This window comes from Cebus imitator, unplaced genomic scaffold (genome assembly GCF_001604975.1).
Source record: "Cebus imitator isolate Cc_AM_T3 unplaced genomic scaffold, Cebus_imitator-1.0 Scaffold169, whole genome shotgun sequence".
NCBI lineage: Eukaryota > Metazoa > Chordata > Mammalia > Primates > Cebidae > Cebus > Cebus imitator.
In genome coordinates this window covers 2454741-2478772 of record NW_016107484.1, presented here as the reverse complement: position 1 = coordinate 2478772, position 24032 = coordinate 2454741, and the positions used below count along the sequence as shown (strand labels likewise).

Genomic DNA, 24032 nt, shown 5'->3' with positions numbered 1-24032 from the left:
GTAATCCAAGCACTTTGGAGGCCAAGGCGGGCAGATCACCTGAGTTCGGGAGTTCAAGACCAGCCTGACCAACATGGTGAAACCTCATCTTAAAAAAAAATAAAAATAAAAATAAAAAATCTTTTTGTAGAGACAGGGTCTTGCTACATTGCCCAGGCTGCGCTCAGACTCCTAGCCTCAAGTGATCCTCCTGCCTTACCCTCCCAAAGCACTGGGATTACAGGCGTGAGCCAACGTGTCTGGCCATCTCTTATTTTATTTTTAAAATTTATTTATTTATTTATTTTTTAGACAGAGTCTCACTCTTGTTGCCCAGGCTGGAGTGCAATGGCGCAATCTTGGCTCATAGCAACCTCCACCTCCTGGGTTCAAGCGATTCTCCCCTTAGCCTCCCAAGTAGCTGGGATTACAGGCGCCTGCTACCACACCCAGCTAATTCTTTTGTGTTTTTAGTACAGATGGGGTTTCACCACATTGGTCAGGCTGGTCTCAAACTCCTGACCTCAGGTAATCTGCCCGCCTCGTCATCCCAAAGTGCTGGGATTACAGGTGTGAGCCACCACGCCTGGCCCATCTTTTATTTTAGAGAAACTTTATCTGTTTTTAGGTTGACATAATCAGTCCTCACAACAGCCCTATGAGTTGTAGGTACTGTTACCACCCTACTTTATAGATGTGGAAACTGAGGCATAGAGAGGCTAGCTCAAAACCAAACAACTGATAAATAGGAGAGCCAGTATCTGAGCTCAAGCCACCCTGTGAATCACTGTGCAGGGTCATCTTTCATCAGATGAAAGAATGTAAGGCACATCGGAACTGTAAAAAGTGCCATAAAGGTAATTCACTGGTCAGGGGTGGAGAGAAACGAATGGGGTGGGTGGGAGGTGGGCGCTGTCATTGGTAGTCAGAGGAAGGGAGGCCTCTGTGAAGAGGTGACGTTTGGGCTGAAAAATGAGGTGTGCCAGCCATGGGGAGGTGAGAAGGAAGGGACTTTTAGGCAAGGGAGAGGCCTCACAGTGGCAGTGATCTTGGGGGGAATCAAGGATAGAAAGCAGGCACTGGGGAGGGGGAGGGAGTGAGAGGAGGGCATAGAGGAGGAGGCTGGGGAGGAGGCTGGGGCCACTGAGACCTCAGTTTCATCCTCAGCGGAAGCAGTGGATAATTTCAGCAGAGGGTTAAGGTGGGCTCACCTGCCCGTCTCACTTGCCCACCCAGGCATGTCAGAGCGGGAGCGGCAGGTGATGAAGAAGCTGAAGGAGGTGGTGGACAAACAACGTGACGAGATCCGCGCCAAGGACAGGGAGCTCGGCCTGAAAAATGAGGACGTGGAGGCTGTGAGTGACACATACATCCCTGACCTGTGTCCACCCTCCCAGCCAGTAGGTGCCAGCCAGAGACCAGATCCTCCACTCAGCAGGCCCCTTGTCTCCCTCACTCTCATTCTTGGGGCTCCATGGGGTGGGGATCCTGCCCACCGCGTGACAGGCCCAGCGTGGAAACAGCAAGTCTTCACTGGCAGAGCAGGAGGGAACGTGGCACTACCCGGTGAGCAGGCTCCTTCCGCCTACTGGGAAGGTCCCGAGGCCCCAGCAGCTTTGCCTTGACCCCAAGGCCTCCTCCAGGCCCCCTACCCCACTTCATGCCCCTCTGTGAGCAGACTTAGCAGGGTCCAGCATGCTCCAGGAACCCATACAGTATCTCTGTGTAAATTAGAAAAAAAATGCCCTTTTCCAAAGGCACGTTACTTCCATCTCTTGGCAAATTTTCATAATGTATTAATTCTAGCCAGACATCTTTCCATTTGCCATAAAATTACCATAGTAAATACACAAATTGCCCAGCTCTAGCATCATCAGTTATAAGAATATGAACAACTCTTGTTTCCTATGATCCATGTTAGAGGAAGTAAAGAAAAAAAAGGAAAAAGAAAAAAGAATATGAACAACGTGACAAAGATGTCTGCAGTGTAAATGGCACACCTATGGATGGTTTGCCATTGCGCAGTGCACAACCTGAGCTGCTGCAGGTGGCAGCCCTGCACAATGGTCTCCCTTTCTCCACAGTTACAGCAGCAGCAGACACGGCTGATGAAGATCAACCATGACCTTCGGCACCGGGTCACGGTGGTGGAGGCCCAGGGGAAAGCCCTGATCGAACAGAAGGTGGAGCTGGAGGCAGACCTGCAAACCAAGGAGCAAGAGATGGGCAGCCTGCGGGCAGAGCTGGGGAAGCTGCGAGAGAGGCTGCAGGGGGAGCACGGCCAGAACGGGGAGGAGGAGCCTGAGGTGAGCAGGAAGCTGGGTGCAGAGCGGGTAGTAGAGGGTAAGTCTGGGGTTGACTTGAGACCGCAGGGTTGCCTTGTTTTCCCCATTATACTTTAGAAAAATGACCAGACTGGGCAACAGAACAAGACCCCAATTCTCTACAAAAATTTTTCTTAATTAGCCGTGAGTGGTGGTGCACACCTGTAGTACCAGCTGCCTGGGAGGCTTAGGCAGGGGGATACCTTGAGCCCAAGAGTTCAAGGCTGCAGCAAGCCGTGACTGCACCACTGCACTCCAACCTGGGTAACAGAGCCAGACCTGTTTCAAAAAAAAAAAGAGAGAGAAAATGAGAGGCTCAGCGAGAACGTGGTACTGGCCTGAAGACACAGCTGAGGGGCTGGAACCCCAGACTCCCAGCATTCTCCCAGCTCAGTGATGTTTATCAGGTACCTGCCATCTATTTATCCATTCATACCAGTGATTGTTGGCTATGTGGCCAGCCCAGAAGATAAAGTGCAGACCTGAGCCCTGTCCACATGGAGCTTACAGTTTAGTCTGGGAGGCAAACATTAGTTAGTCCAGACCTTAGTCAGTAGTCACATAGTACCACTGACCCAGCAGTTCCCCTCCCAGGCATATATCCAAAAGAATTGAGAGCAGGTGTTCAAACAAAAACTTTGACATGAAGGCCAGGTGCGGTGGCCTGTACTTAAAATCCCAGCCCTTTGGGAGGCTGAGGCAAGAGGATGAAGATCACTGGAGGCCAGGGGCTCGCGACCAGCTTGGGCAACATAGTGACACCCCATCTCTACAAAAAATTATTTAAAAATTAAAAACTTGGGCTGGGTATGGTGACTCATACCTTTAAATCCCAGCACTTTGGGAGGCTGAGGTGGGCAGATCACTTGAGGTCAGGAGTTCAAGACCAGCCTGGCCAACATGGTGAAACCCTATCTCTACTAAAAAAAAAAATAATAATTAATACAAAAATTAGCTGGGTATGGTGGTGGGTGCCTGTAGTCCCAGCTAGTTGGGAGGCTGAGGCAGGAGAATTGCTCGAACCTGGGAGGCGGAGGTTGCAGTGAGCTGAGATGGTGCCATTGCACTACAGCCTGGGCAACAGAGTGAGTGAAGCTCCATCTCAAAAAAAAAAAAAAATTAAAAACTTAGGTGTGGTGGCACATGTCTGTAGTCCCAGTTATTTGGGAGGATGGGACAGGAGGATCACTTGAGCCCAGGAATTCAAGGCTTTAGTGAGCCATGACCGAGCCACTGCCACCCAGCCAGGGCAGCAGAGTGAGACCCTATAGCAGCACTATTCACAGTCACCAAAAGGTGGAAACAGCCCACATGTCATCAGCAGGTGAGCGGGTGAACAGTAGTCTGTCCGCACAGTGGAATGTGGTTCAGCCCTAGAGAGGAATGCAGCCCTGGCCCCCCGCCAGCATGGATGAGCTGTGAAACGTCATGCGGAGTGAAAGAAGCCCGGCCCAGAGGCCACGCAGTGTATGCCTCCATTTGTACACGTTGCCCTGAACAGGCAAATCCATAGAGCCACACAGTAGATTGGTGTCTGAATGGGGCTAGGGGGAGGGAGGAATGGGGTGACTGCTGACGGGTGTGGAGTTTCCTTTGGGGCGATGGAAATGAGCCGGAATTAGACAGTGGCTATGGCTGCACAACACTGAATGTACCATCCGCGGGGCCAGAGCTGTCCATCACAGCCGCAGCTAAAATCCAGGCAGGCCCGGGGCTGTGAGATGGGTACTGGGGTGTCTGTTCCATAAATGTGCCCCCACACTATGCCAGGAACACAGAGGGTGAGATCGTTCATCCTAGCAGTGGTGGGGATGCGGGCTTTCTGGAAAGAGCTGTTGGTTAAGCCGGGCGTCAGTGTTAACAGCGCGAAGACTTTGACAGGTAGAAATGTGGAAAATGGAGACGGCGGTTTCAGAAAAGTAGAGTGAATTTTAGGGATCCCCTCAGGCTTGCTTTTTCTCCCAGCAGATGTTTGTGAACTCTTGAAGGTTTGCAGACGCTATGCTAATAAACTGAGTTACAGATGGGGAGGTGGGACAGACAAGCTCGCAGCCAGGTGGGTTCAGGTCCCAGCAGTCATTAAGTATCCTGTGAATTTGGGTTAGTCATTTCCAGGTTTCCTGCAGGACGGGCATCTGGGATACAGTGAAGAAGGTCAGGGAGAAAAGTCTTAAAAAGGAGCAGTTGCCGGACACGGCGGCGCACACCTGTAATCCCAGCACTTTGGGAGGCCGAGGTGGGCGGATCACCTGAGGTCAGGAGTTTGAGACCAGCCTGGCTAATACGGAGAAACCCCATCTCTATTAAAAATATAAAAAAGTAGTCCGACATGGTGGCACGTGCCTGTCATCCCAGCTACTCTGGGGACTGGGACAGGAGAATTGCTTGAACCTGGGAGGCAGATTTTGCAATGAGCCCAGATCACACCACTACACTCCAGCCTGGGCAACAGAGTGAGGCTCCATCTCAAAAAAAAAAAAGGGGGGGGGAACAGTTAGTAACTGCTTTGGGCTAAAAATGACATAAGCCTAAATTAAAATGGTTTAAGAGGGAGCTGGATGCAGTGGCTTATACCTAATCCCAGCACTTTGGGAGGCTGAGGAAGGAGTTTGAGACCAGCCTGGCCAACATGGCAAAACCCTGTCTGTATTAAAAATACAAAAATTAGCCGGGCATGGTGATGTGGGCCTGTAATCTCAGCTACTCAGGAGGCTGAGGCAGGAGAATTCCTTGAACCCAGGAGGAAGAGGTTGCCATTGGCTGAGATCGCACCACTGCACTCCAGCCTGGGTGACAGAATGAGACTCTGTCTCAAAAAAAAAAAAAAAAAAGCCGGGCACGGTGGCTCAAGCCTGTAATCCCAGCACTTTGGGAGGCCGAGGCGGGTGGATCACGAGGTCAAGAGATAGAGACCGTCCTGGTCAACATGGTGAAACCCCGTTTCTACTAAAAATACAAAACATTAGCTGGGCATGGTGGTGCGTGCCTGTAATCCCGGCTACTCAGGAGGCTGAGGCAGGAGAATTGCCTGAACCCAGGAGGCGGAGGTTGCGGTGAGCCGAGATCGCGCCATTGCACTCCAGCCTGGGTAACATGAGTGAAACTCCGTCTCAAAAAAAAAAAAAAATGTTTAAGAGAAAAGAGTAATTTATTGACTGTGTAACTAAAAGCTCTGAGTTAGGGGTGGCTGCAGGTACAGCTGGCTCCAGGTGCTCACGAGCTGCTCTCAGGAATGTGGCTCCAACCTTCTCGGGCCCTGCTTTCCTCTGTGCTGTTGCCATTCTCAACCAGGCTCTTGCCATACAGTCGCCACTAGAAATTGACCAGCATGGCAACCCCAGAAATGGCCTCTTTCTCTAGAGTCCCAGCAAAAGCCTCAGGGAATCCTCATTGGCCCATCAGTGCACCAACTGCTGTGGCCAGAGACCTGGAATGTGCATGTTTATTCCTGAGTTACATGGCTGCGACCCATGCCACCTGGACTAAAAGTGGGAGGAGGGTCTTTCTCCAGAGGAGAAGGGCGGTGACTTAGGCCAAAGACGTGAGGGGAGGATAAAGGCCAGGCAGAGACAATGGCTGTTGTCTCCAAGGCTGGGGAGTCGGCACCGAGGGACCACACTGAGCTCTGAGCAGTGGGGTGCGGGTCCCTCGCAGGGGTTCAGCGGGCATGCGATAACGCTCAGCTCTTTCACTGGAGGACAGGGAAGGAGCTCATGGCAGACATGGTTGTCAGGAGCCCTTTGCAATAACCCGGATGAGAAGGTGAGGGCTGAACTCAATCCATGTCAGGGGATGGAGGCAAGGAGGTACCAAAGACATAACCTCCAGGCTGAGCACGGGGTGGTCGCCACCTCTACCCGCCCCCGCCCCTTGCTGCCAGTGTGCCCTTTCCAACCTTCAAGCCCTGGGAGGGCTCAGGCCTGTCTCCTGGCCAGGCAGGGCCTGGCCCAAACCCGGGTCTCAAGAACGTCAAGACTCCCAGCTCTGCTCCAGGTCTCTTTAGCAACAAGGAGAGGAACATTTCACACCTCCTTAGCTCAGCTGCCTGCCGGTTTCAGCTTCCCCGTCCGGCAGCTGATGGGGCAGGGAAGACATGAGGGAGTAAAATTGGCTGCAGTAATGCGAACCTGCAGGGCTGCTTGGCAGGCACTTGCCCAGGCTTGGGGTGGCTTTGCCGGGTTCAGACCATCCCTCGGAGCTGTGTGAGTTCAGGATGCTTGTCAGTTACACAGGGAGCTGCAGGTTGCCGTGGCTTCACCACTTGCTGCCGTGTGACCTGGGCCCGTCCATCTCTTTGGTGGTCAGTTTCATCATCTGACAAATGAGGGGAATGAGCTTGACTCAGTAGGTCAAGTAGGTCCACTGTTGCGTGCAGCTGGGAGAGAGAACTATAAGATCAGAGGAGGGGCTGGGTGCAGTGGCTCACACCTGTAACCTCTGCACTTTGGGAGGCCAAGGTGGGCAGATCACCTGAGGTCAGGAGTTAAAGGCCAGCCTAGCCGACACGGTGAAACCCCATCTCTATTAAAAATACAAAAATTAGCTGGGCCACGTGGTGGCACATGCCTGTAATCCCATCTACTCAGGAGGCTGAGGCAGGAGAATCACTTGAACCCAGGAGACGGAGGTTGCAGCGAGCCAAGATCGCGTCACCGTACTCCAGCCTGGACAACAGAGCGAGACTCCATCTCAAAAAAAAAGAGGCAGGGTCAGGACAGAGCTCCAAGGCATTGGGCCGGGTCCTGTGGGATGGGTAGCGTGTCCCAGGGTGTACTGTGGACAGGTCATTCCAGGCAGGAGGAACAGTAAGCCAGGCCGGAGAAAGTGCAGCATGTGGCTGGGGTCAGGGGGTCGTCCCAGGGCAGGATTTGGGGGATGTGGGAGCTATGGAGGGTTGCAGAGCTAGAAAGGACTCTGTCTCATCATTGCTACGCAGTTCTTTCTGAGCTGCCTCACTGTCCATTGCAGTGTGATCGCCAGGAGACAAGGCTCTTCCTGTTTTTATAACTTCCTTATTGAGATAGAATTCATATGCTGGACACTTCAGCCACTGTGTGCTCATCACCAATGTCCGGAACGTTTCCATCACCCCCATGAGAAACCCCTGCTCCTGCACTAGCTGCACCCCCCCACCAGCCCCTGGCCACCACCGGGCTGTTTCCCTCTGTGTATTCACCTGTTCTGGACATTGTGTCAGCGGATCCTGCAACAGTGGTCCCGCCTGGCTTCTTTGACCTAGGATGTTTTCTCATTAATCCAGGTCTTCATATTCATCTCAGGATTTCCTGCCTTGATAGAGAGTGAGGTGATAGAGTGAGAGACCCTGTCTCCAAAAAAAAACCCTTTTGAGACAGGGTCTCACTCTGTCCCAGGCTGGAGTGCAGTGGCACAATCTCGGCTCACTGCAACCTCCACCTCCCGGGTTCAAGCTGTTCTCCTACCTCAACCTCCCGAGTAGCTGGGACAATAAGCATGCGCCACCACGACCGGCTAAATTTTGTATTTTCAGTAGAGATGGAGTTTCCCTATGTTGGCCAGGCTGGTCTCAAATTCCTGACCTCAAATGATCCACCCACCTCGGCCTCCCAAAGTGCTGGGATTAGAGGCGGGAGCCGCCCTCCCAACCACAAATTTTGATTTTGTAACAGGTTTTGTTGTTGTTTTGGTAAAGTGCAGGCTGCCTTCATAGGGAAAGCAGACAGGCTTATGCCGGCTGAAAGATGGGCGGAATTTATGCACCGAATTTATGCTAGGGCTGGAGGTGCCAAACGTGACCAGAGTGCAGTCATTCCCTGTGGCTGGGCCAGGGGTTGCTCAGAAGTACTGGGAGGGCGCTGCCATGGGAGGGCAGGGTGCTTCGATGCACCCAGGCAGCAAGGAGCATTCTCAAAGCCTCAGGATGGAGGTCCTGGCCCAAGATGCTGCCTCCCTAAGGCCTCTGGACAGCCCATGGCTTGTTAGTTGGTCTCTTGGGCCCTCCTGGGAAGCAACTGAGCCCTCAGGGTATCTCTTTGAAGCTGTGCCCAAAGTGCTTCCAGGGATCAGCAGATAACCCACAGAAAATAACCCGAGGGGCCCTCACGGAGTAAGCCTAGGAGCACCTCACCGGTGGAGCTCGATTGCATCTTGGAAAGAGCCTCTTTACTCCCTCCCGGCCTGAACTGGTCGTGGTACTGCGGTCACTGCCTGGTGGCCTCTGGAGAAGCTAGAGCCCTGAGCTGTCCTGCCTGCACTTTCGGGTAATAGTATTAGAAGTCAGGCCAGGCACGGGGGCTCACGCCTGTAATCCCAGCACTTTGGGAGGCCAAGGCGGGAGGATCACAAGGCCAGGAGTTTGAAACCAGCCTGACCAACATGGTGAAACCCAGTCTCTGCTAAAAATACAAAAATTAGCTGGGTATGGTGGTGCATGCCTATGAGCCCAGCTACTCAGGAGGCTGAGGCAGGAGAATTGCTTGAACACAAGAGGTGGAGGTTGCAGTGAGCCAAGATCACGCCACTATACTCCAGCCTGGGCGACAGAGTGAGACTCTGTCTCACAAGAAAAAAAAAAAGAAGTCAGGACTTTGGGGCCAGACACAGTGGCTCACGCCTGTAATCCCAGCACTTTAGGAGGCCGAGCCAGGAGGATTGCTTAAGCACGGGAGTCCGAAACCAGCCTGGGCAACAAAGTGAGACCCTGTATCTAATAGAATAAAAATAAAATAAGTATGAAAAAAAAGAGAGTAAGCACTTTTGCATACCTTGCTGGGATTTCCCCAGGCTCTAAAGAATCAGGTCATTCCTTCCCCAAAAATGAACTGTCCCTTCCCCAGAAAGAAAACAACTCAGGTTCTAAGGAAGCCCTTCGATGTCTTGGGCAAGTAAAACCCACTAGGGATGAGCAGGAAATTCCTGTGGCTTTGAAAGTGTGTGTTCACAGAAATCCCCAGGTACCCGGGTGGGAAGGGCCCTTGGAGATATTTCTGGGTTATCGAGGGCTAGATGGGGAGGTGAAAGCCCAGAGGAGCACGTGGCTTTGCCCAGAGGCCTCTCGAGAGGGGAGGGTTTGGGAGTGCCCTTCAAGGCCTTTGCTTTTTCCCCAGGGCATGGGGACGGCTGTCAGATGGTCCCTCCCAGAGACACAGGAGAAGCGAGGCCCTGGCCTGCTATGAAAGGCAGGACCCGAGTTGTCTGGGGAGGAAGGGGCTGGAGGAAACTTGGGGTTTGGGTCCACAGCAGGGGCCACTGCTCCCTGCTGGGTCCAGGCAGGAGGAGAAAGGGGATGGAAAAGGGAGCAGCTGCTGCCTGGAACCAGCCCAGCGTTGCCAGCGGGCCCTGTGGGGCCCCTTTCTTCCAGTGCACTTGCCAAAGGAGCCCAAAACCCAGACTCCAGTATGAAGTTTCCTGATCTGAAAGAGTTGGCAGCTAATTCAACAGAGTTGCAGAACACAGTGAGGGCCAAATGTGGGCTGGGCACTGGGATGATCTAAGGGCTTAGTTTGCAACCTCTTGTCTATACAACTAATGCCCAGAGTTCCTAGTGAACTCTTACACATTCGTCAAGACCCCATGCATAGAGACCACATCTGATTATCTTCCCTGATTCTCTCCAGTTAGATTTGGTGTCTGTGCACGTCTTTTATTAGACCACCTTGTATGTTTCCTTTTTTTTTCCGAGACAGAGTCTCGCTCTGTTGCCCAGGCTGGAGTGCTGTGGCACCATCTGGGCTCATTGCAACCTCCGCCTCCCAGGTTCAAGAGATTCTCCTGCCTCAGCCTCCCAAGTAGCTGAGATTACAGGCGCCTGCCACCACGCCTAGCTAATTTTTCATAGTATTAGTAGAGACGGGGTTTCACCATGTTGGCCAGGCTGGTCTTGAACTCCTGAACTCATGATCCACCTACCTCAGCCTCCCAAAGTGCTGGGATTACAGGTGTAAGCCACCTCATCCGGCCTTTTTTTTTTTTTTTTGAGATGGAGTTTTGCTCTTGTCGCCCAGGCTGGAGTGCAGTGGCATGATCTTGATTCACTGCAACCTCCACCTCTCAGGTTCAAGCGATTCCCCTGCCTCAGCCTACCGAGTAGCTGGGATTACAGGCATGCACCATCAGGCCTGGCTAATTTTGTATTTTTAGTAGAGATGGAGTTTCACCACGTTAGCCAGGCTGGTCTTGAACTCCTGACACCAGGTGATCCACCCACTTCAGCCTCCTAAAGTGCTGGGATTACAGGGGTGAGCCGCTGCGCCCGGCCGTAAGTTTCTCTTTATGTGTATCTTCTCTTTAGCCTCATCTATCTGACTCTGTTCCCAGGGCTGAGCTCTGCGGCCGGCATGGCACAAAGTTAGCGCTCAGGAAATGTTGGGTAACTAGATGTCCTTGGTTGCTCCCTGGTAAAGCTGGCCAGGCAGAGGGGAGCTGGTGCGGTAGAATGCCGGCCGCATGTCTGTCGCCTGCTGTACGTGGTCTTGGGTAGAGACGTGGAGTGTAGGGCTGCCGGGGGTTCCCGGAGCGTCTGTGAGGCACTGTGGAGGAGGTCGGACGTTGAAGATGTCCTCTGAGGACACAGCCCACCTACAGTTGCGGCATCAGCAGACACCTAGAATTCTCTCTTTGGAAATTAAATCCTCCAGCATTTCCTCCCCTGTTCTTGGGTAGGAAGAAGCCCCTCAGCTGCCCAGACAGCTTGCCAGGGCAGCGTGGGTCAGATTTCAGTTTCTGGCTGCACGGAAGATGCCAGAAACTGCCCTCTGCTGCCCCGTGCTGACTCCGACCCCAAGGCAAGGCAGGGTCAGCTTGCTCCCGCACCCGGGCCTGCTGTGTGGTCTGCTGTCACCTGACGTGCCCCAGCAGTGGGTGGTGTCTCCTTTCATGCGTCCTTTCCCAGAACAGCCAGTTCCAGCCTCTCCCGGGTGTGAAGCATCTTGGCTCTGCCTTCTGGAATCCCTCAGCCTCCTGTCCGGGGTACATCCCGGCTGGAGCTGGTCCCCCTTCTCCTGGTCGGTGCTGCTGTGGGGTTTTTCCTTTTTTCTTTTTCTTTTTTTTTTTTTGAGACAGGGTCTCACTTTGTTGGAGACACTGCCTTAAGTGCAGTGGCACTGTCTTAGCTCACTGCAGCCTCCACTTCCTGGGCTCAAGCAATCCTCCTGCCTCAGCCTCCCATGTAACTGGGATTACAGGGGCAAGCCACCATGCCGAGCTAATTTTACTTTCTTTTATGTAGACATGAAGTCTCACTGTGTTGCCCAGGCTGGTCTGAAACTCCTGGGCTCTAGTGATCCTCCTGCCTCAGCCTCCCAAAGTGCTAGAATTACAAATGTGAGCCACTGTGCCAGGCCTGTGTTGTTTTCTTTGAAGTGGGGAGGGTTGTCTGTTTCCCTCTCCCTTTCTCCGTTCTGGAGCTTTTTCACTTCTGTCCTGACCTCTGTCCACTCTTGGTTGGTCATGGGACATTGGTGGCTCAGGGGTACTGGGGACACTCCATTTCCTTGAGAGTGTGAGCCACCTATAGATCGACTGGCTGACTTGTAAAAGCTTCCTTGTGATTAAAAAAAAAAAAAGGAAAATAAATGTTGGCAAGAATGTAGAGAAATTGGAACCCTCGTGCATTTCTGGTGGGAATGTAAAATAGTGCAGCTGCTGTGGGAAACGTCTGACAGCTCCTCCAAAAGTTGAACACAGAATTAGCATGTGGCCCAGGGACCCCCTTCTAGGTATATGCCCAAAAGAACTGAAAGCAGGTGTCCACACACATACATTCTTTAGCATCATTATTCATAATAGCCAAAGGGTAGAAACCACCCAGATGTCCATCAGCTAAAGAATGGATACACACCGTGTGGCACATCTGTCCCATGGAATATGACTCAGCCATCAAAAGGAGTGAAGTGGGCCAGGCTCATGCCTGTGCACTTGGAGAGGCTGAGGTGGTCAGATCACCTGAGGTCGGCTAGGCGTAGCGGCTCACGCCTGTAATCCAAGCACTTTGGAGGCCAAGAGGGGCGGATCACCTGAGGTCAGGAGTTCAAGACCAGCCTAGCCAACATGGTGAAACCCCATCTCTACTAAAAATACAAAAAGTAGCTGGGCATGGTGGCAGGTGCCTGTAATCCCAGCTACTCGGGAGGCTGAGTCAGAATGGCTTGAACCCAGGAGGTGGAGTTCGCAGTAAGCTGAGATTGTGGCACTGCACTCCAGCCTGGGTGACAGAGTGAGACTGCGTCTCAAAAAAAAAAAAAAAAAATTAGCTGGACATGGTGGCAAATGCCTGTAATCCCACCTACTTGGGAGGCTGAAGTTGGAAAATCACTTGAATCCAGGAGGCAGAGTTCGCAGTAAGCTGAGATTGTGGCACTGCACTCCAGCCTGGGTGACAGAGTGAGACTGCGTCTCAAAAAAAAAAAAAAAAAATTAGCCAGGTGTAACGGCGCACACCTGTAATCATCCCAGCTACTCGGGAGGCTGGGTCACAAGAATCTTTTGAACCCGAGAGGTGGAGGTTCCAGTTAGCTGAGATCATGCCACTGCACTCCAGCCTCGGTGACAGAGTGAAACTCCATCTCAGAAAAAATAAAAGTATGGGTTTTCCTTTCGCTGTGAAGAGAATGTTCTGGAACCAGACGGAGGTGGTGGCTGTGTGACATGCGAATATACTAAATGCCACCGCCAAACTGTTCACTTTAAAAGGTTCAAATGGTACGTTTTATGTTACATATATTTTATCCCGGTTTTGTAAAAAGGCTCCCCTGCTGTGCAAGAAGGTGAGAGGTTGGGTGTGGGTGCAACCCGGGGCGGGTGACTTAGCATGATATTGGGATCTGTCACCCACATCACAGAGGAATGGCCAAGTGTGCACCCCTGCCAGGCTTCCACTGAACTCCAGATACCCAAAGCCACTGGGGAGAAAAGGGCTTCACCAGAAGCCCCATAATAATAGGGGAAATGGAAATGACTGTCAAATGAAAAAGCAATGGAGAATCGTATGTAGGCTGAGATTCCAACCACTCTGGCCAAATTAGCAGTGGTCTTAGTAAGGAGATGAAAGGAGGCCTGGAAAGGGGGAAGCAGCAGGTGTGCGAGGGTGGTGGCAGGGGAGGTGTGCGAGGGTGGTGGCAGGGGAGGTGTGACAGCTCCTCCCTGGACGCCTTGTCATGTTGTTTGTATTGAAACCCCGAGTCGGGTGGGGAGGTGCGGGGACTGTGGGCTCGGCTGTTGGGAAGGCGAACAATGAACAGGTGGCCGCTGGCTTCCACCTCCAGAGGAAAACTGTACAGAACGTGAGATGGGCCGCCTGTGGGTGCTGAAAATAGCACCCTCAGGCTGCTGGCGCCCCGGGAGGGGGAGAATTCAGGCTCCTTCAGGATAGAGTGGGTGCCGGTGGTGGCTGCCAAGAATTCATTAGCAGCATCTCTCTGCCTCCTCCAGACAGAGCCAGTTGGAGAGGAGAGCGTCTCTGATGCGGAGAAGATGGCCATGGATCTCAAGGACCCCAACCGCCCCCGGTTCACCCTGCAGGAGCTGCGGGACGTGTTGCATGAGAGGAACGAGCTCAAGTCCAAGGTGTTCTTGCTGCAGGAGGAGCTGGCTTACTATAAGAGGTGAGGGCCCGGGGCTGGACTGCCCGAGCTGGCTCCTGACCTCGGTTAGCCAGAGTTTCTGTACAGTTACCTTCTTACTCCCTGGAAGACAAGCATGTTGTCAGTGTCCTTTTTGGGTACACTCTCTGGCCCGAAGTACTTAGATACAACCCTTTTCGCAAACTCTTGAGCCCAGGCATTTGAGACTAGCCTAGGCAACAAAGCGAGACCTCATCTCTTTCTCTTTTTTTTTTTTTTTTTGAGACAGAGTCTCGCTCTGTCACCAGGCGCCAGACTGGAGTGCAGTGGTGCAATCTCGGCTCACTGCAACCTCTGCCTCCCAGGTTCAAGCAATTCTCCTGCCTCAGCCTCCCAAGTAGCTGGGACTGCAGGTGCGTGCCACCACGCCCAGCTAATTTTTGTATTTTTAGTAGAGACAGGGTTTCACCATGTTGGCCAAGATGGTCTCGATCTCTTGACCTCGTGATCCACCCACCTCAGCCTCCCAAAGTGATGGGATTACAGGCGTGTGCCACTGCACCCAGCCCTCATCTCTTTTTTAAAATGAATGCATGAATGAATGAATGAAACCTGGCCCCAATGTTACTGTCTTTTCGGCCCTTTTCACCTCCTACTTATCCTGTTCAGTCTCGTGCGTGTTTTATTGTTGGTTTCCACATGAGACCAGAAGTCTTTATCTTGTCCATGGCTAAGTTCCCAGCAAGAATGGAGCTTGGCACACAGTAGATGCACGAGAAATGTCTGCTGAATATAAAGCTGGAAGGAAAGACCCATGCACCAGAGGTGGTCCCTGCTCCAGTGGGGAAGATAAGAGATGCAGAGAAAATCCAGCACCACACATTTGTATTGAAAGGTTTACTGACCGTACACTAGATGTTCAAAGATGGGAGAGGCCGGGTGCGGGGCTCACGTCTGTCATCCCAGCATGCGAGGCCGAGGCAGGTGGGTCACTTGAACCCAGGAGCTCAAAACCAGCCTGGGCAACCTAGTAGGAACCCTGCATCTCTACATAAAAATTGTAAAAACTTAGCCAGGCTTGGTGGCCCACCCTGTGTAGTCCCAGCCACTCGGGAGGCTGAAGCAGGAGGATCACTGCAGCCCAAGGTCAAGGCTGCAGTGAGCTATGTTTGCACCACTGCACTCCAGCCTGGGCAACAGAATGAGACCCTGTCTCAAAAAAAGAAAAGATGGGAGAGTGGGAGAGATCACTTCTAGTTGGCAGATGGAGTAGAAATCGGAAGGCCTCCTGGAGGAGGCAGCATTTGAACTGGGCCTTCCCGAAAGGATAGGGTAGTATTTAGATATGGGAGATGCTGAGTGGTGACAGGCATATTCTGGGTAGAAGAAACCACAAAGGTACAGAGATAGGGAGGTATTTGTAAGGACAGGAAATGGGGACTGGTTCTGTTCGGCTGGACTCTTCAGAATAAACTGGAAATAGAGACGTGGGTCCTCCACTAAGCATCTCGGACCATCAGACAGTTCTCCTCTGGAATGTTCCAGTTCTCAAGGAACTTTTGACTCTTATCTCATGCCTCTCATCTCCTTCCAGTGAAGAAATGGAAGAGGAAAATCGAATACCCCAGCCTCCACCCATCGCCCACCCGAGGACATCCCCCCAGCCAGAGTCAGGCATCAAGCGACTGTAAGTCATGCGCTGCCGGCCTCTGTGCTCGGCTGACCTGGAGGTTCACGTGCCCTTTGACTTCTCCTCCTGGGCACCTGCTCCCAGGGCCAGGCTTGTCACTAACCACCTCCTGCTGAGATGTTTGGCCTGGCCCCCAACTTTGAGTTCGTCTCCCTTCCTGAATGCTGAGTTCCTCCTGGGGGTTTTTGGGCAGAGAGGTTTGGGGAGTGTGGGAAGCAAGAGGGGAGAGGCTTGGGCCAGTGGCTGGTAATCAGGAGCTTGCTTGAGTGTGTTTCAGCGGGGCGGGGTGCATCTCTGGGCCTTTGACGACAGGAAATAAGGGTAGGGAGGTGGGGTGGTTTGTGCATCTTAAGGACTTGAGGCCTCAGCTCTGAGACATGGAGCAGCCCGGAGTCCTCCTCATCAGTGCATTTCTCCCATGGCTCACCCATGGAGCCCTCTGTCCATGAAGCATTCACGGTGACTGCAGAATGCATGCAGAGTCAGGCCTTGGTTGCTGCAGGAGAACCCCCCAAAAAAAGAGTGACCTGGTCCCTGCCCTCAGCTAGCCCTTACTACCTCACTGGTTCTTGGCATCAACAGATTCCTTTGAGATTCTCACAAAACCTCCTGAAATTTCCCCCAGAGAAATATGTAAAATTTGTGTATAATTTCAGGAGGTTCGTGGACCCCTAAAGTTCTTCAGATAAAGGGTTAACACCCCTGGTCTTGCTAGACAGTATCTACGAAGACGCTAACACATGCTGGGTCCTGCTCCCACAGAGCATCTCACCGAGCCCTCACCGTGGCGCTGTGGGGTGGAAGCACCATCATTCTTATTTATAGTTAAGGAAACGGAGGCACCTGCCTGGGGTCCTTCAGCTAATAAGAGGCAGAGCCAGGGCTCAAACCCAGGCAGCCTGGCCCCAGAGCCCACACTGTACACTCTTTGCAAGTCAGCCTCGCCTTGTGCTTGCCGTGTCAGAGCTGCATTCTCTCCCCTCACAGGGTCTTCCAGGCCCTGGGCCTGTCTTCCAGTGCTATCCAAGGCTTATTACAGAAAAGGCTTCAGTTCTTTCCTCCAAAACCCAGAAGAAACTTTGTGAAAACAGGGCGCGTGAGTTGGAAAGCCAGATGGATTGTGTAGGGAGAGGAACTGGAGTGTTACCCATATGCCCCAACCTCTCAAATCCGGTCGTGTGTGGAAATTCTTGGTTAGTTCTTGCCCTGTGAGTTGACAATGCAGAACCATGCAGGTTTCTAACTGCTGGGCCCTCTCCTCTTAGAAAATGGTGCCCTTGGGGCTGGGTGCAGCGGCTAACACCTGAAATCCCAGCACTTTGGGAAGCAGAAGTGAGAGGATCATTTGAGCTCAGGAGTTCAAAACCAACCTGGGGAACATGGCGAAACCACCTCTCTACAAAAAAATACAAAAATTAGCTGGGTATGGTAGCATGCACCTGTGGTCCCAGCTACGCGGGAGGCTGAAGTGGGAGGATTGCTTAAGCCCAGGAGGTTGAGGCTGCACTGCAGATTGTGGCAAGATTGTGCCACTGCACTCCAGCTAGGTGACAGAGCCAAGATTGTGCCACTGCACTCCAGCTAGGTGACAGAGCCAAGATTGTGCCACTGCACTCCAGCTAGGTGACAGAGCCAAGATTGTGCCACTGCACTCCAGCTAGGTGACAGAGCCAAGATTGTGCCACTGCATTCCAGCTAGGGTGACAAAGCAAAACTCTGTCTCAAAAAAAAAAAAGAGAGAGAGGGATAAAAAAGAAAGAAAATGGTGCCCTTGGCTGGACATAGCAGCTCACACCTGTAATCCCAGCACTCTGAGAGGCCAAGGCAGGAGGATCACTTCAAGCCAGGAGTTTGACACCAGCCTGAGCCACATAGTGAGAACCCTGTCTCTACAAAAACTTTTAAAATTAGCCAGATATAGTGGTGTGTGCCTGTAGTCCCAGCTACTCAGGAGGCCGAGGTGAGAGGGTGGCTTGAGCTCAGGAAGTCAAGGCCGCAGTGAGGCAGGATCATGCCTCTCCACTCCCACCCGGGGAGCACAGCGCCAGGCCATGTCTCTAAAGAAAAAGAGAAGGCCGGGCGCGGTCTCTAAAGAAAAAGAGAAGGCCGGGCGCGGTGGCTCACGCCTGTAATTGCAGCACTTTGGGAGGCTGAGGTGGGCGGATCACGAGGTCAGGAGTTCAAGATCAGATTGGCCAACATGATGAAACCCTGTCTCTGCTAAAAAGTACAAAAAATTAGCTGGGCATGGTGGCTCCGGCCTGTAATTTCAGCTACTTGGGAGGCTGCGGTAGGAGAACTGCTTGAACCAGGACCTGAGAGGCAGAGGTTGCAGTGAGCTGAGATCACGCCGCTGCACTCCAGCCTGGGCTACAGAGCAAGACTCCATCTCAAAAAAAAAAAAAAAAAGAAAAAGAGAAGATGGTGCCTTGTTCAAATCCGGGGCCCCGTTGGCCACAGGAATTGGCGATGGCTCCCTAGAAGGTACAGGCTCCCTTCCAGCTTGGTTCAGGCTGCTTCGGAGCTTGACTCCAGGTCCCTGATGCATTGGGGAGGGAGTGCGGCCCCAGTTCTGGTTAGAAATAAACATTTCCTAGGGAATAAGCATGGCACCAGAAAAGCTTCCTCTAGACCCAACACCATTTTCATCATGGATTCAATAGTAACCTTCCATTTGCAGTTGAAACTCAACTCAAAGTAACCTAAGAAAACAAACTTGGAGGCTAGGTGCAGTGGCCTATAATCCCAGCACTTTGGAAGGCCGAGGTGGGCAGATCACTTGAGGTCAGGAGTTCGAGACCAGCCTGGCCAACACAGTGAAACCCCATCTCTACTAAAAATACAAAAAAAATTAGCAAGGTGTGGTGGCGGGTGCCTCTAATCTTAGCTACTCAGGAGGCTGAGTCAGGAGAATTGCTTGAACTCAAAAGGCAGACATTGCAGTGAGCCAAGATCGCACCACTGTACTCAAGCCTGGACAACAGAGCAAGATTCTAACTCAAAAAAAGAAAGAATCAGCCTTTCTAGCACTTCACTTCCAATGTGCTGCATTCACAGAGCCTCTAGCACCCACGGTCATATGTAATTCTAAAAATTCCTTCCAGAGCCGAGTTTTTCTTTCTGACTGTGATTTTCTACTCTGGCCCCCTTTCTCTAAACAGACAATTAAGTTGGCTTTGCAAATTTCGTATTGGGTGAAATCCAGAGGGAAGTTATCAGAATTAACCAACGGATCTTTTCACTAGTTCTTCTTCTGAATAGGCTGTGGTGTCTGGCCTTCTTTTCCAGATTGTTCCAGAAAGGACCCTGGGGCCTTGTTTTCAGAGCTCCCCCCCCTCTTAGGTTGGCTTCTGGTTGCTCATGAAAATGTGGGGCTCTGAGCCTGGTGAGGATATCCAGAATCAGGGAGCCGAGAGAGAGTGAGACAGTGAGCGAGACCAGAAGCTCCCATCCACAGGGTGCAGGTGGCCAGTCCTGTGCCAGCCCCACCTGCTGGGGGATTACTGGGAGAGCACATTGGCACAAAGGGCTTTTGACCACTGCAGGCCAGACACTGTTTGCCTTTGTCCACCTCTACTGCTGGCTAGAAGCTGTATCAGTGTGGCGGAGGAACCTAGGCAGGGACAGATCTTCCCCTGGGCTGGGGCAAGGAATAACAATTCTCAAGGCGGTTCTGAGCATCCTTCCATCTTCATTTCTCCTGCACCCACCTGGCCTGCTGGGTCTCTCCCGCCCTTGCCTCCAGGGAGTATTAGCCATGCAGTCTGCTCAGGGCGGCTCTCCAGCTCTGCTTCACACTGTTAACTGGTTTCTCCCACCCATCCTCCTGCAGCAACTCACAGCCACCAAGGAGGGCTCAGGGGCTCCGGCAGCTTAGAGCATTGGACTAAGGTATCTCTATCCTGTCAGGGACCCAGAGCTGAGACAATTATCCCATTTCTCAGATGAGGGAACTGAGGCCCGGAGAAGCCCACTGACCTCATTTAGATTAAACTGCCTGGAAGGCTGTCTTCAGATTTGAACCCATGCCTCTTCTGCCCCACCTCCCCGCCACTGTTTTCCCGCTCCCCTACCTGAGCCCCTGGTGGTGGGCCCCTTATCTGTGCATTGCACCATGAGTCACAGGCATCCGACTTCACATTTCTAGACTGAACCGGACAAGGGAACCAGTCAAAACAGTGTGCCCCAAAGATGTTCCAAGAATAGTTTGTGATACTTCACATTTCTAGACTGAACCGGACAAGGGAACCAGTCAAAACAGTGTGCCCCAAAGATGTTCCAAGAATAGTTTGTGATTTGTGATTGAGCAGCTGCTGGCCAGAGAGGCTGGGCTGGCACTGCCCAGGAAGGTCACGAGGGAGTGCTGGAGTGACTTCAGCCTCATCCCCAGGGAACACCAGGCACCAGCGCCCCGCTTTGCGTGGTCTCTGTCTCTCAGTCATGGTCCCACAGACGCACACAGCTGCCTTTTGCGGGGCAGGGGCCAGGGGCTGATCGGGAGACCGGAAGACAGGTGGGTGTAGATCAGGGACCAGGGAAGCAAGGATGAGAACTGGCCTCAAGGAACGGAAAGGTTGGCTTTGGAGTGGGCGGCCACCCAGGTGTCCAAGGGTAGCAATGACAGTGCATTCTGTCCCCGTCCTCCCACCCACCACCCCCTCGCTCCAGCCCAGGAATAGCTTCTTCACAGCCGCCCATTACGCTGCCTGAAATGCCACTGTTAGAACTTCATTTGGTTTGAGTCTTCCAGAAATATTTGGCGGGGAGGGGGGAGTTAAAACCAGCTACAGGGTATTCAAGACAAACTTCTGGCCAAAACAAGTCAATCTTTTTATGGAAATGGCTGTCCTTCTAGAGGAGGCAGCTTCTGCAGGGCAGCCCCTGGAAAAGGAAGGGAAGGGGCTGCCCACTCAGTGAGCCCAGCAAGACACAAACAGGGCCGGGTGCAGTGGCTCATGCCCGTAATCCCAACACTTTGGGAGGCCAAGGTGGGGGGAATCACTTGAGGCCAGGAGTTTGAGATGAGCCTGGGCAACATAGCAAGACCCTGTCTCTACAAAAAAAAATATTTAATTGGCTGGGCATGGTGGCACATGCTGGTAGTCCCAGCTACTAGGGAAACTGAGGCAGGAAGCTCTCTTGAGCCCAGGTGGTCGAGGCTGCAGTGAGCCCAGATTGCACCACTGCACTCCAGCTGAGCAACAAAGGAAGACTTGTCTCTGAAACAAAACAAAACAAAACAAAACAAAAAAACACAGATGCAGTAACTCAGTCAGAACACTACAGGTGTCCCAGGCCCCCAAGCATCGGTCACCCCCTGCCAAGGCCCTAAATGAAGTCCAGCATTCCTGATGGGCAAACATCTCTCCAGGCAAACTATCCCCCCTATGTTTGAGGCCACCTCCCACACAATGACTGTATCTTTGTGGGTAACCTCTTTAGGTGTCCTGGCAAAGGTGGGTACAAAATGGTGTGGCTTGGAGCTCCTGGAAGGCTAACTGTGCCCAGTAGCCTGGCCTCTGGGGGTTGGGCCCACTCACTTAGCAGAAGGCATCTCAGCTTCTCCACATCATCCTGAGAAACCGTCCAGGAGGCTCTGCAAAGACGCCAACTCCCGGGCGGGCATGGTGGCTCGCCCCAAGCACTTTGGGAGGCCAAGGCAGGTGGATCAGGAGTTGAAGCCAGGAGTTCAAGACCAGCCAGGCCAACAAGGGGAAACCTCATCGCTACTAAAAATATAAAAATAAGCCCAGCAGAGTCACGCACGCCTATAGTCCCAGCTCCTCGGGAGGATGAGGCAGGAGAATCGCTTGAACCCTGGAGGCAGAGGTTGTGGTGAGCTGAGATCGTGCCATTGCACTCCAGCCTGGGTGACAAACTGAGACTCTGTCAAAAAAAGAAAATGCATTGGAACTGAATCATTAGAAAATTATTATTTTTTTAATTTAAAAAGAAAAAGACACTAACTCCCAGCTACTCTGTGAAGCATATCAAAGGTGATCCAAACACCTGGAGCATCTCCAAGTCTCATTGGAGACGATTATTTTATCTTTATGCAACCAACCTTTTTTACAAAAATGACAGCTTTTCAAAATAAGCTTTCGTGGCATGGTTGGAGTTTCATCATTTCCTCTGCCCAGCTGAGGAACAGATGAGCATTTATTTACTGTGGGCTTGGACCAGAATAGCTGATGATTCTGCAGGCTGTGCCTGGCCCCTCTCTCTGCCTCACGGTCTCTCCTGGTTCTCGCCTGGTACTTAGGGGCATGGTGCCTGCAGCTCATCACAGTTGGGGAGGACACTGAAAGGCCCCCTTGCCAGGGCATCACCACCATCTCCCAAAGCATGTTTCGCCTTCTTCCTTCCCCACATGCAGCCCTACATTTTAGCCCTGGGGAGCCACTCTGTCATCCATTTGTGGCTGTCATATACTGCATCAGTTTTAGTTTTTTGGTTTTTTTTTTTTTTTAGAAGGAGTTTCACTCTTGTTGCCCAGGCTGGAGTGCAATGGCGCGAGCTCGGCTCACTGAAACCTCTGCCTCCCGGGTTCAAGCAGTTCTCCTGTCTCAGCCTCCTGAGTAGCTGGGATTACAGGCATGCACCACCTTGTCCAGCTAATTTTGTATTTTTAGTAGCGAGGGTTTCTTCGTGTTGGTCAGGCTGGTCTTGAGCTCCTGACCTCAGATGATCCGCCCACTTCGGCCTCCCAAAGTGCTGGGATTACAGGTATGAATGAGCCACTGCGCCTGGCCTCAAAAAATTTTTTTTTTCTTTTAGAAATAGCTGGGTACAGGCCGGGCACAGTGGCACACACCTGTAAGCCCAGCACTTTGGGAGGCTGAGGCGGACAGATCACAAGCTCGTCAGGAGTTTGAGATCAGCCTGGCCAACATGGTGAAACCCCGTCTCTACTAAAAATGTAAAAAATTAGCAGTGTGTGGTGGTGCATGCCTGTAATCCCAACTACTTGGGAGGTTGAGGCAGTAGAATCGCTTGAACCTGGGAGGTGGAAGTTGCAATGAGCCGAGAACGAGCCACTGTACGCCAGCCTGGGCAACAAGAGCAAAACAACGTCTCAAAAAAATTTTTTTAAATTAATTTAGAGGCAGGGGACACAATTCAACCCCTAACTTAGACCCTCATCAAACCCTTCCGCTGGTGTCCGTAGAGTGTTTCTTTTTCATGCCTCCCGTTTTTATCTTCTCTGTGTCTATCTGTACTTCTCTAACCAGGATCTTTACAGCCATAATGCCCATGGTAGCAGCTGGACTGATAATAGATGACCCCACACTGCAGCCTGTCCGACGACTTGTTTCCCTTGTAGGCACTGTGTGTGTTTTGGGTTTTGTTTGAGCTGTGCCCTTGGAATGTCTGCTGCAGCTACTGCTGGGCTGGCCTGTCTCCCCGGCCACTTAAGCTGCATGGCCGCCACCCGCGTGCTCATTTGAAGTGGACGTTGAGTGTGGTTTCAGCTGTGCCTCTGGCTGCGCTTGTTCTCCTCGCGTGAAGCCTCAGAATTCTCGGCTCCGTCACCGATAATTCTTCTTGTCTCTTCTGTTTCTGTTCTAAAACCACCTTGCCCATGATCCAGTAAAGAAGGTCCTTTAAGTGACGGGTCAGTAATCAACGCCTACCGCGGTTCCTGAGTGACACTAACCCTGTTTTTTTGATGTTCACCCTGTAGCTTTCTAAACTGCTTTGTTTCCCAAGCCAACCTCAAGTCAGCCATTTGATCTTGCTTTAAAAAGAAAAGCAGAGGAGGGGACCAGTGTTTTGATTCTCTCTGTGTCAGAAGGGCTAAGTGGCTTTCCTGTTTACCTGAGTCAGGGAGAGGTGCAGTGTAACTATGATGTATGGCTGCTGTATTTTTGGCAAGCTAATTGCCTGGATTACCCTATGGAAAGAGCTCACAAATAACCCGGTGTGAGAATCGTGCCTTTATTCACCAGCACACTTACCTGTCATAGAGAAAAGGCATCTTAGTTGCTAGGGAGAGTTTCATTGGATAAACTTGGCTTGCTGTGGCTTTGCAATGAAAGATCAGTTTATTCTTGGTAAAAAGTGATTGTAGGATCCAGTAACCACAGAAGAGTGAAATTTTTTTCACCCAGATGTGATTTAAAACTAAACTCTAGAGGCTGCAACACTAGCAACCAGCGAACATAGAGAACCAAAAATAGTTTATCCGAAGCTTTGATTTTGGAGTGGCTTTGTTCCTATTCTTGCCTCCCAGGAAACATAACATAGCTATTATATGATATCTCTTACCAAGTTCAGAGCCAAAATTCAGGAGTAGAACTTGGTGACTTCCAGGCGTGGCAACTCATGCGGTAACCCCAGCACTCTGGGAGGCCGAGACAGGCAGATCATAAGAGGTCAGGATTTCGACACCGGCCTGACCAACATGGTGAAACCCCATCTCTACTAAAAATACAAAAAAATTAGCCGGGCGCGGTGGCTCAAGCCTGTAATCCCAGCACTTTGGGAGGCCGAGGCGGGTGG

The 24032-nt window shown here is 51.9% G+C and overlaps 1 protein-coding gene across 4 annotated transcripts in view; it reads left to right on the top strand.

Moving 5' to 3' along the window:
- RILPL1 (Rab interacting lysosomal protein like 1) overlaps nt 1-24032 on the top strand; it is a 59934-nt gene that overhangs the window by 33018 nt on the left and 2884 nt on the right. The window contains exons 3-8 of one of the 4 annotated variants that reach the window (XM_037744249.1): nt 1216-1334; nt 2064-2285; nt 13710-13882; nt 15435-15527; nt 22763-22850; nt 23122-23145. In XM_037744249.1, the coding sequence (XP_037600177.1) occupies nt 1216-1334; nt 2064-2285; nt 13710-13882; nt 15435-15527; nt 22763-22850; nt 23122-23124 (698 nt within the window). In that variant the 3' untranslated portion in view covers nt 23125-23145. Of the gene's footprint in view, nt 1-1215; nt 1335-2063; nt 2286-13709; nt 13883-15434; nt 15528-22762; nt 22851-23121; nt 23146-24032 lie in introns of those variants that run through there. The other 3 variants (XM_017544387.1, XM_017544389.2, XM_017544388.1) reach the window with 3 other exon arrangements.